This window comes from Castor canadensis, chromosome 6 (genome assembly GCF_047511655.1).
Source record: "Castor canadensis chromosome 6, mCasCan1.hap1v2, whole genome shotgun sequence".
NCBI classification, from domain to species: domain Eukaryota; kingdom Metazoa; phylum Chordata; class Mammalia; order Rodentia; family Castoridae; genus Castor; species Castor canadensis.
This window is the reverse complement of record NC_133391.1, coordinates 24,529,510-24,542,702: the sequence shown is the minus strand read 5'-3', so window position 1 is coordinate 24,542,702 and position 13,193 is coordinate 24,529,510. Positions and strand designations below refer to the sequence as shown.

General features: G+C 34.9%; 1 protein-coding gene across 2 annotated transcripts in view; it reads left to right on the top strand.

The window, feature by feature from the left end:
• Nucleotides 1–13,193, top strand: part of Pik3c2g (phosphatidylinositol-4-phosphate 3-kinase catalytic subunit type 2 gamma) — a 271,944-nt gene that overhangs the window by 229,160 nt on the left and 29,591 nt on the right. For both annotated transcript variants that reach the window (XM_074075978.1, XM_074075977.1), the window contains one exon: nt 3,710–3,804. In XM_074075978.1, coding sequence (XP_073932079.1) covers nt 3,710–3,804 — 95 coding nt within the window. The remainder of the gene's footprint in view (nt 1–3,709; nt 3,805–13,193) is intronic.

Here is a 13,193-nt window from a genome sequence, read left to right as displayed (position 1 = left end):
AAATTTAAGTAAAGAACATGAAAAGAAAATCTACATAAAAAAACTATAAGTCACTCTTAAACAAATGACAAGGTACTCAACCTCAGTCATAAGAAAAATGCAAATTTAATTACACTGATACCATTTTTATTCCTCATCAGATTGGCAAAAACCCAAAAATTTAATTAGCAGTCTTGGTTGTAAATCTGGAGGCATGTTGATCCACCACTGGTGGTAATGCAAATAAGTACAACCTCCATGCAAGGCAATTTGGCTGCATTTATCAAAATTACAAATGCTAATACCTTTTGACCAGCAATTCTGTTTGGGGAAGTTTATTCTGATATTTGCGCACAGGTACAAAGTCACACATGTACAAGCCTCTCATTATAATATGACTTATGATAGCTACAAAACTTTAGAAAAAACCCTGCCCATCAATGGGGAACTGGTCAAATAAATTATAGTGCTTCTATATAATAGAAACCATATTAAAAAAATTTAAAAGACCTGTAATATTTAACATGAAAATATCTCTAAGATCTTTGTGCAAAATAGTAAATGTGCTATATAGCCTTTGTGAACAAGTGAGAAAATAGTATTGCTTATTCAAATTAACATGTATGCAAGAACTCTAGAAGGATATGCATCTCTCAAGAAAGATATGTGGGAAACTAGTAAAATAATGGTGGGAACTGAGTGGATAGAGTGGTAGGCATACTACCATTAGGAATGGTAAGCATACTTCTTACTATATACCTTAAAAATAACTTTGCATCTTTAATTATATGCATATATTATCCCCTGCAAAGTTAGAAATGCTATTTTAATGCCAGTAGATCCATTATGCATAACAAGCAGTATATTAACTGCTCCAACACCACGAAGGTGAGCATCTCAACACAAACATTTTCAGAGTCAGTAATAGTTTAACAGTTCTGGAGGTTATTATTAGAAACTAGATTAAGCATGGGAATATCTCCCACGTTAACCTGAAGCAGAAGACTAAAATATTCTAATTTCTCCTTATCAATAGTAAGCTGCTCTCAAATTTTCCTTCTTAGGCTCATCATTTAAACTGTTTCCCTTATGCTGTGGTTCTCTTTTGCAGGATGTTTACAAACTCAGACTTTGGAGATCATTGAATCCTGGACCATTTATTGTCTGCATGAACTTAGACTAAGGGCCTTAACTCACTCATGTGCAAACCAGAGATCATACAAAGCTTATAGATTTGTTGTGAGGATTTAGTGAGTTATTGTATATAAAAACCTTGGCCTGGCTCATGGTATAAAAGTTATAGAAACATTGAAGTTATCTACTACTGATGCACTGACTCTGAAGACATCCTAGTGGCTCCAGTTTTCTCTGGGCTCTGAACTCTGGTGTGTAGTGATGAAAACTCTGGTCGCTAATCTTCACAAAAGGTCTAGGGTAGAATATCACTTCCACTCGGTGCCTTTACTACCAAGGCACTCAATCAAATATTTATGCTGATTTCCTACCTCTGAATTAAAATTCCTCTGAGTAAATACATTGAGTTTCTATTTAATAATTCACTCTTTAATTCAAATGTAATATTCATTGTGCATCAAAACGTCACCCATATTTTTAGCACCTTCATACTCTAAGCTTACCAACATTTTGGATTATGAAATGTAATTTGCCTCAGTACATACTGAGAATTAACTCCTGGTGTCTCTCAATCATTGGAATAAAGATATTTTAAGTGATTTATTATATTTATGTGATAAACATCTGAACTGTAAAAGTCACTCTTTTCAATGTCAATAATTCACACAATTAACAATAAAATTAATATTACCTGAATGTGAGGAGTAAACCACTCTGAGAACCACGTATGAGGCTGTGGGGGAGGAAATGTGGCATCCACATAAAATTCTCTAGCCTTAGAGAAGATCAGAGTTAGGACCGACTATCAGAAAATTATATGGATATGCATAAAGAGAAAAAAAAAGAAAATTGTATGGACCACAATGGGCCCACAATTGGGCGCTGACAAGTATTTTTGTCCATAAATTTCTTCTCTCTAAATTCCCTCAGCATATATACAACCAGAAATTATCAAGCAAAAATTTTTTAAAAACTGTAAATTTTGCTTAATTCTTAGGATATAAGCCAGAAATTCTTAATTTAAGAACAAAAAATTTCATTTTAATGATGCAATAATGTGACTCAAAGAAAAACTGAGGCTACTTTTGTTATTAAATAGGTGCTCAATGTGTATGCTATAGAGCAAACATTGACTTATGTCCATTGGTGATATAGAAAAAGAAGTGAACCGTGAGATAGAGTGAAGCCCACTGAACAAATTGAAGCATTTAAAATAATTACAATGTAAATATTAGGCAAGGAGAGTTCAGGGAAAAGTGACCACAGAAACTATTTCACATTTTGATTAAACCTGAACTGATGTAACAGCTCAATAGCCAAAAATGGCGGCTGAGATAATTTCAAATGAAGGGACTAGTATGAGGAAAGGCAAGAAGAAAATGGCAGAGCCTGTGTGTAAAACTAAATGTGTGGACTATGGTACAAAATAGCAGTGGAGAATCAAACATTAATTAGCAACAACCCGAGGCTGAGAAATTTAAATCTTTTTATTCAGAAGCCCTGGAAAGTTATAAAAAATACTCAGATGAAAGGGGAAATTTTATACAAGCTTGTGTAGAAAAATAACACTAGTAACTGAGTAAAATGTAGGTCTGGGTTCTAGGGGAAGGCAGGAGAATGGTCTGGTAGTCCAGGCAAGTTTATGAGTCTGAATTAGGTTTTGTGAGAAAGAAAGGAAGAAATGAATCAACTAGAGAGAGACTAGTAGTAACTGGAAGCATTTTTGAATGTTTGCTCTGTGACAACTTTTGAATTTCATCAGTTAATCACCTCAGCTACCCAAAGGTCAGTAACTAGTCCTTCCCTATACAGAAAGTCGATTCGCTTAGTCAGGGTGACATGGTCTAAGTAGCAGTGCTGGATCATGAAAGCTCTGTCTTTTTTAAATTTGTTTTGTAATACTGGAGTTTGAACTCAGGTCTTCACCCTTGCCAGGCAGGTGCTCTACCACTTGAGGTATTCTGCCAGCCCTTTTCATTGTGATTATTTTGAAGATAGGGTCTCACTTTTTGCTAAGGCCAGCCTGGACTATCATATTTTAATCTTCCCACCATAGCTGGGATAACAGGCATGTACCACTACACCCAGCTTTTTTTCAGTTGAGATGGGGTCTTGCAGACTTCCTTTTTTCCTTTTGGCCTGCATTGATCTAAAACCATGATCCTCCTGATCTCAGCCTCCCAAGTAGCTAAGATCACAGGCGTGAGTCACCAGTGTCCGAGTAAATCTCATCCTTTAGTCTCCAGAACTCTCATATATTAAGGTAATTATACTAAACATGAAGGAGAAAATTGGAACCAAAAAATAAGACTGAGTTTTCAAGCTTAAGTGAATGTGAAAATAACAGTATCAATTAAAAGGAAGCATGAACTATTAGAAGGAAGAGTTGGGCCCAAAAGATTATACTCAAATCTCACCCCTATCTAACCAACCCTGCCTCCTAAAAGTATTAAGTGTTTCCACATTCTCTGAAGAACTGATAAGAACATTATCTGAATACTATGTTCCTTATATTGGTCCTGTTTTAGTCTTTACATATTTGATGAATTCTGTGATAAGCTAGTTCCATCTTCCTGAATTTCTCTTGCTGTATCAGGTGAGAAGTTTCCAGACAAGGATCCTAAGGTGCAGTTGCAGATTTCTTATGAGGACACCAAACTGACCATCTTGGTGAAGCACTTGAAGAACATTGTAAGTTTGTTATGTATAATAAGAAACATTTAAACCTCCATTTCCAAAGCACTTGCCCACTTTGGGCAATTAGTGTCACCATTAGTAAAAGGAATAGGTCTAGCAGCCAAGTCCAAATGAAGATCAACAAGCCAATTACAACGCTTTTGTCTCAGTATGGTTGTGATCCTTAGGGAAACACCGTAAAATATTTCAGCAGGGAAAGTCCTATGATAAAAATTGGATTTTATTCAAAGCGAAGTGTCAAGTAAAAGCTGTGAGTAGACTCTGAGACAGCAGAAATTGCTGCAGGATTAAGGGCTAATAGAAAAATGTCTGGGTCCAGAAGATGTCTGTGTATTTCACACTGCTGAGCTTGGTGGAGCATTGTCTCTTTGCATGGTGACAATACCTTTGGCTCTCTTCTTCTTAAACCTCTTCTTCATAAATCTCTCAGGACATGTTTGGGAGGATCTAAAGGAGCAAACTCTTCTCTACATGACCTATATCTGGTACATACTAAAACCTAACAATTATTTGCTCAGCAAAAAATAGCTGTCATCATTTGCAGGGGGACATCAGTTACAAACTTAGTATTAGCCAGACACCCAAGGGTGCTTGTTGTTAAATCTGCTGTAGTCACAGTGAGCAATTTTTGTAAAATCAGAAAATATTTTTAAATTTTTGTTGATCTTTTAGTCATTAAGGTAATTATCTTCTGTTGCTTTTGACGTGATAATCATCTTAAATGAAAAAGCACTTGTTTAAGAAATTCTTATACTGGAAAATGAAGATTCAGTCATATGTGATTTATGACACATACATGATCATAGATTTTAAGCATGTGTGTAAACATGGGATAAAACAATACCATATTACAAAACACTGTTAACTTAAAAGAACTTATACATGTGTATAATCTATGATTATTGACATTGAAAATGGCCCTCTTGGAAACCGTGTATTTGTTTCAATAATGTTGTCTTTATGGAAATATTTTAGTAATGTTGAAATTGCTTACAGATCTGCCATAAAAACCATCATAAACTTGGTGATATTATTCCATGGTCATGCCTAATTTTTGATCAAAAGCAATATTAACCAACTAGGTCACCCATTTTATTCACCAGATGAATTCTCAAATTACTTTTGACAGTTTCCAAAAATGCATTTTACACTCAGATGAATTTACAGAACCAATGGAAATGTTCAAAGCAAATGCAACACAGGCCTGGGAGCTGGCAGCGAGTGAGAGAGAAAGAGTGTAAGATTGAGATAAAGTTATGTGTGAATGAAAAATGACTAGATAAATCCTAGGGAAAGCTAAAAACATAACCACTAGAGCCTTAAGTGTGCCTGCCTCAATGACTCCTTTGTTCCTCCTTGAATATGGCAGGTATGTTGGTGCCTCAGAAGGAAAGCTACTAACAATAGCAACACTTTTTTCAGTCTACCTTCTGGGTCCTTTCTTCTCCCATCTCTTACCATTGAGAGACTCCAGAACTCTGGATTTCAGTTCTAGACCTCTTCTCTTTTTCTACCTCTAGCTTCATGGCTTCAAAATTCACCAACATGACATTTTCTACCCTATTTACAGCTCCAGCTCAAAATTTGCCCTCAAAATTCACACATCTGATTACAGCTCTAGTTAGAAATTCAATAGGCACCTCAAATTTAATATTCACCAAAACAAACTGATAACTGCCTCCCTCCCTAACCTTGCTTCCTTCCCAATCTTTCTCATAGCATTTTCTGCCTTCTCATTGCTCAGATTAAAATCTTTTGAGTCATTTTGACCCCTTTTTCTCCCACAAACTACACCTGCTTTATCCACAAATTCTATCAGTGTGCTTTCAAAATACACCCAGAATCCCATGACTCTCCAACCCCATGGTTGGTTCAAGCTGCCATCATCCCTTACCTGAATTGCTACTGTAGCAATTGTAACAGGTCTTCCTGTTTCTGCCCTTTTTTCTTTATAATCTCTTCCTAGCTAGCAGCTGGAATATTCCTTGGAGAATAAAATTGAGATCCCATAATTACTATCTTCACATCTCTTTGAGGGAGAAGTTTCATATTACTTACTTGCTAATGACTTACGAAGCTATACCATTCTGGTCCCTTGAGGTCTCTAACCTCATCTTCTACCTCAGACTCTCAGTCACTCCATGCCTGCCTCAATGACTCCTTTGTTCCTCCTTGAATATGGCAGGTATGTTGGTGCCTCAGGGCCTTTGTATCTGCTTTCTATCTCAATATTCTCTGTGACTCAATCTCATGTGCCCTGAATGATTGTCTCCTTTTCTATGAACCTACCTAACTCTCGTGTAAAATTGCACAACAACCCTCATTGTTGTCACTTCAAATATTTCTTTCCCATTTTGTTTTCTCCCCAGCCCTGTATCACTGCTGTAACCCAAAATGTAGAGGATAAATTCAAGTACATAGTAAGTGCTCAATGAATATTTCATTAAAAGAAAGAATGTCAGATTACTTCTAAAGAGAATGACTAAGGTCTAGGATTTTTCTCACCTTCTAAAATTATCACGGCAAAGTTCTCACACATTTTCACAGCTTCCTTTAAATGACTATTTTATTTCTTCTGCTTATCTGAAAACAGAGACAGCATTTTAACATCAATGGCATAAATGCGTGTACAAATTCTCCATGTATTTTCTTGGCTCATTTCAAGCTTTAGCTAATTTTTTTTTATTTTTTGAGCCTTTCACATGTGCACACATCAAAGTTACCAGGCTAAAGGAGTTACGCTGGATTTTACATGAATATTAAAATGAATTATTATGCCTGAAGTTTGGTTTTATTTAATTTGAAATTTGATGAAAAGAATTGTTTATCTTACATTAAATCTTTGAAGCTTTGCTCTAAGAATTACTTGCCTCCTGTGAGATCACAGGCTAAAACAAAATTGCTAAAATTCCTCTCTTGCAAAGCAGCATGATCTGACTTACTCTAGTAAATCAGACTTCGAACAGAGACTTACAACATACTGCAGTTATTTAGAAGCAGACTAAGACTTTTAAAAATAATATTTCAGTTTATAAGATAGAGAAACACACACAAATCATTTGGATTTAAGATACTTGGTAAAATCTGCCTAGCATTTTTCAATGTGTCCTATTTTAAGATGTTTTTCTGATTGACTTCAGGGATTTTTATCTATGCCTTTTCTCCTGACTTCATAGACTTCCCCAGTCTGTGTGATTTCTGGACTGCTGTCATCTCCCTGTACCACAATGTGAACATTACATGGCTCTAAAAATAATCAAGAGGATGAAACTCTTTTCTGATATTGATCTACCCACACTATCAGAGCATCTTACACTGCAACAGAATAGTTATCTAAAATGAGGAGCAAGTAATGTCACAAAAAAACAAGAAATGTCTCGGTATTATGGCATTCTTTCATAGGGCATAAATAGAGGAATATACCATATAAAATTAACAGAAGAGAGCGAGAGTGGAATCAAGTATAATGACAAAAAAACTCAAAACTCAACACACACATCAAAAAATTTTATTATTATATTTTAATTCTTATTTTAAATTTTTCTTATTTTTTGTGGTACTTGCATTTGCTAGGGAATGCACTCTACCAGCCATTTTTGCTTCTGTTTATTTTTCAGATAGAGAGTTGCTTTTGCCTTAGACTGTGATCCTCCTACCTATGCCTCTTGTGTACCTAGGATTATAGGTGTGAACCACTAAGCCTGACTTGTCCTTTGAGATGCAATCTTTCTTTTTTCCTGAGCTGACTTTGAACAATGATCTTCCCAATTTCTGCCTCTTGAGTAGCTGAGATTTGTGCCATGTACCATCATGCCTGGATTTATTTTTTAAATTTTCTTATAATGTTAAGATGCATTAATGTAGCCTGGGGAGGTTCTTATTTTTAATTAGTGTGTATTAATTGTACAAACAAATGGGTTTCATTATGACATTTCCACACAGGTATCTGTTGTACTTTGATCATATTCACCCCTCACTACACTTTTACCCTCCTCCCACATTCCCCTTTTCCCCTTCCACATACCTGATAGTCCCCTTTTAACATTCATGGCTTTTTATCCTCTAAATTCCACATATGAAAAAAAATGTATGATACTTGTCTTTGTAAAACAGGCCTATTTCACTTCATATTATGATCTCAAGTTCCATCTACTTTCCTGTAAATGGCATAATTTTGTCTTTGTGACTGAATGTGTATATATACCATCTTTTCTTTATCCATTCATCCATTTATTGCTGATCTGGTAACACAGCCATTCCAAATAGTGCTTCTATAAACATATGCCTGCAGTGTCTTTATAGCAAACTGACTTTGATTCTTCAAAGTATATACCCAGCAGCTGAATCATATGGTATTTCTATTTTTAGTTTCTGAGAAACCTCCATACTGATTTTCATTGTGGCTGAACCAATTTATATTCCAACAAACAGTGTGTAAGTTTTCCTTTTTCTACCCACATCTATACCAGCATTTGCTATTTCTTATTTTCTTGATGATAGACATTGTGGCTGGGGTGAGATGGAATCTCAATATAGTTTTGATGTGCATTTCCCTTGATGACTGAAGAAAGTCCAATATCCAATATCTTTTCATGTGTTTATTGGCCACTCGTACTTCTTCATTCATAAATTGTCTATTTGTTTCATTTGCCTATTTATTAACTAATCATTCTTTTGTTCTTTAATTTTTTGAGTTCTTTATATTTTCTGGGTATTAATTCTATGTCAAAGGGGTAGTTTGCAAATCTACCACTTTGTAGGCTGCCTCTTCACTCTGGTAATTGTTTGGTTTTTTTTTTAATGTGTAGAAGCTTTTTAATTTTATGCAATCTCATTTGTCAATTCTTACTTTTATTTTCTGGGAACTAGATTTTTATTCAGGAAATAATTACCCATGCCTATGTCTTCCAATGTTTCCCTATGTTTTCCTATAGTAGTTTCAAAGTCATGTCTTGCATTAAGGTATTTTGATCCATTTTGAGTTGATTTTTGCACCAGTTGAGAGATAAGGATCCAGTTTCAATCTTCTAGACATGGATATCCAGTTTAACCAGCACCATTTGTTGAAAAGACTGCCTTTTTTCCCAGTGTGTGTTTTTGGTACCTTTGTAAAGAATTGGATGACTGTCACTCTGTCTGTTTAGTTCTGGGTCTTCTATTCTATTGGTCTATTCAGAGGTTTTTGTTAATATTGACTCTACAGTACAGTTTTAATCCAGGTATTGTGATACCACCAGCATTGCTGTTTTGGTTCCAGATTGCTTAGGCTATTTGTGGTCTTTTGTGCTTCCATATTAATTTTAGGTTTGATTTTTTATTTCTGTTAAAAATGTCATTGGAATTTTGATGGGGATTGCATTGACTCTATAGCTCTCTTTTGGTAATCTGGCCATTTTAACAATATTAATTCTGCTGATCCAGGAACTTTGGAGGTGTTTCCATCTTCCAATGTCTACATTTCTTTTTTCAGTGTTTTTCAGTTTTTATTGTAGAGGCCATTAACAACTTTTGTTAAGTTTATTCCTAGGAATTTTTTGACTCTATTATGGAAATTTGTTTTCCTGACTTCATTTTTAGCAAGCTCATTCTTGGTTATGGAAAATCTACTGAGTTTTATATGTTAATTCCCACCCTGCTACTTTGCTGAAAGTGTGTATCAGTTCTAAGTGTCTTCTGGTGGAGTCTTTAGGCCCTTTTATGTATAGGATCATATCTACTGCAAACAGGGGTACTGTGACTTCTTCCTATTTGTACCCTATTTCTTTCTTTCTCTTTCCTTATTGCTCCAGCTAAGATTTCAAGTACTGTGCTCAAAAGGAGTAGAGACAATAGACGTCCTTGCTTCATTCCCAACTTCAGAGGAAATACTTTCAGTTTTTCCCCCATTTAGAATGATATTGGTGATAGGTGTGTTATGTATTACCTTTATTATGTTGAGGTGTATTCACTGTATTTCTCTTTACGGTTTTTTGTCAAAGGCCTCTTCTATGACTGTTGAGATAATCATGTATTTTTGCCCTTGAATCTATTTATGTGCTGTATTACATTTATGTATTTGCATATGTTGAACCATCCTTGCATTTCTGGAATGAAACCAGCTTGGTCGTGGTATATGATCTTTTCAATGTACTGTTGAATTCTGTTTGCAAGGATTTTCTTGAGGATTTTTGTGTCTATGTTCATCAAGGGAATTGATCTACAGTTATCTAGTTTGTTGTTTACTTATCTAGTTTTGGAATGACTATAACACTGGCTTCACAGAACTGGTTTGGAGGTATTCCTTCCCCATAAATTTTATGTAATAGTTTGATAAGCATTAATGTTAGTGCTTCTTTAACAGTTTATCAGAATTCAGCAATGAATCTGTCTGGTTTTATGTTTTTCTTCATTGGGAAACTCCTTATTACTGCTTCAGTATCATTGCTCATGGAGTAGAGGTGCCATCTGTGGTAGAGCGATTGCGTAGCATGTGTAAGGTCTTGGGTTCAATCCCAACACCGTAGGAAAACAAAAGAAAATCTTCTCTGACAAACTAATTGCTTGGTGTAGGACTTTTTATATTCTCTTGGTTCAATGTTAGCAGGTCATATGTGTCTAGAAATTTATCAATTTCATCCACAGTTTCAATATATTAGAATATAATTTTTCAAAATATTACCTACTGATTCTCTGTATTTCAGTGGAATCTGTTATGATATCCTTTTTTCATCTAAATTTTATTGATTTGTATCTTCTCTTTTTTTTGGTTGTTTGGGTAAGGGTTTGTCAATCTTATCTATTATTTAGAAGAACTAACTCTTGTTTTATTGATGCTTTGTGTTTTTCCTTTGCTTTCCATTTTGGCTCTGATCATTACTATTTCTTTCCATGTACTAATTTGGAGTTTGGCTTGTTCTTGCTTTTCTAAGACTTTGAAGGGCATTATTAGGTTATTTGTTTGACAGCTCTCTGATTTTAATGTAGACATTCATAGTTATAAACTTTCCTCGTAGGTATAGCCCATAGACTTGTGGTGTTTTCATTTTCATTTGATTTCTAGGAAGTTTTTAATTTCCTATCTGATTTCTTCAATGATCATTTGAAAGTATATTGATCAATGTCCACTTGTTTGTATACTTTCTGTAATTTCTCTTGCTGTTGATTTCTACATTTATTCCATTATTGATCTAATAAGATATATAATTATTTCAATTTTTATTTTAGTGAATACTTGTGTTATGGCCTAGAATGTAATCTATTTTGGAGAGAGTTCCATAGGCTGTTGAGAAGAATATGTATTCTGCAGCCATTGAATGGAATATTCTATAGATGTCTGTTAAGACCATTTGATCTATGGTTTGACTTAACTCTGAAGTTTCTCTGTTTTTTTTTTTTTGTCTAGATAATCTTTCTATGGGTAAGAGTGAAGCATTAAAATCTCCCACTATTATTGTATCTAGACACATCTATCCCTTTATTGCAGCAGTACTTCCTTTATGGAATTGTGTATGCTGATGTTCAGTAAAGATAGATGATGATTGATGATAGACAGATAGCTAGATAGATAAATACATGATAGACAGATAGATGACAGATAGTTAGATAATTGATGATTGATAGATAGATAGATAGAGATGTTTTTAACCATTCTATGTTCTTGAGAGATTTCTGCCTCTATTAGTATATACCTACCTTTTTATCTCTTGTGACTAATTTTTGGCTTGACATCTACTTTGTCAAATATAGCTACTCCTACTTGTTTGGGATATTGGTTTGGTATTTGTTTTGGTATATGCTTGCATTTGCTTGGTATATCATTTTCCATCTTTTCACTTTCAGTCTCTATGTGGGTATGTACCAATGAGGTATGTTTCTTGGAGACAGAAAACAATTTGATCTTGCCTGCCCTTTTATGAATTAGCATATATTATTTACACAAACTGAGAAGGTTCACTATGATATTTCCAGACATGTATAATGCACTTTGTGGATTTTGGGTCTTAATACAATCAACCAGCTTATGTGTCTTTTAATGTTACAGTTAAGACAAGTTATATTTAGAGTTATTGTTAAGAGGTATGTGCTAATTCCTATAATGTTGGTTTTTTTCTGGTTGATTTAAATACTCTTTGTTCTTTCGTCTCCCTTATTCATCTTAGAAGTTTGTTGGTTTATTAAGTTGAATATGTTTGGTCTTTTTTTTTCAGTTTTTTTTCTTTATTCATATGTGCTTACATTGTTTGGGCCATTTCTCATCCCTGTTCCCCACACTCTCCCCCTCCCCCACACCCCACTTGCTTCCAGGCAGAACCCATTCTGCCCTCTTCTCTAATTTTGTTGAAGAGAAGACATAAGCAATAATAAGAAAGACACAGCATTTTTGCTAGTTGAGATAAGAATAGCTGTACAGAGAGATTCCTATCATTGCTTCCATGCACAAGTGTATTACAACCCGAATTGTTTCATCTCTACCTGACCTCTTCACTACTTCCCAGTCACCTTCCCATATTGACCTCTGTCATTTTAAGGTTACTGTATTAGCTCCTCTGCAGTGGGGACATCAAACACTTTCAAGTTTTGGGTTTCCTGCCTATCCCCATTTTTCTGATATGTGCTTGCCCTTTAGCATGTGACCCAAGTCCAACAACACTACTGCCTTTGCCCTAGATCTATGAAGGAGAAAATATGATTTTTGGTCTTCTGAGCTTAGCTAATCTTGCTCAGGATGATGTTCTCGAGTTCCATCCATTTACCAGCGAATGATAACATTTTGTTCTTCTTCATGGTTGCATAGAATTCCATTGTGTATAAGTACCACATTTTCTTGATCCATTCGTCAGTAATGGGGCATCTTGGCTGTTTCCATAAGTTGGCTATTGTGAATAGCGCTGCAATAAACATGAGTGTGCAGGTGCCTCTGGAGTAGCCTGAGTCACATTCCTTTGGGTATATCCCAAAGGAATACACTATATATATATATATATATATCATATATGTTATATGATATATATATATATATATATCATATAACATATATATATATATATGTTATATGTAATTGTTTGCATGTTTTCTACTGTTGTTTTTGTTATTGAGTTCTAGTTTTAATGCATTGTGATCAGAGAGAATGCTTGGCATTAGTTCTGTTTTCTTATATTTGCTGAGGCTTGCTTTGTGCTCTAAGATATGATCAGTTTTGGAAAAAGATCCATGGGCTGCAGAGAAGAATGTATATTGTGCAGAAGTTGGATGAAATATTTTGTAAACATCAGCTAGATCCATTTGATCTATGGTGTGATTTAGTTCTAGAATTTCTTTATTGATTTTTTGTTTGGATGACCTATCTATTGGTGATGGGGGGTATTAAAGTCTCCCACACAACTGTGTTGGAATCTATATATGCT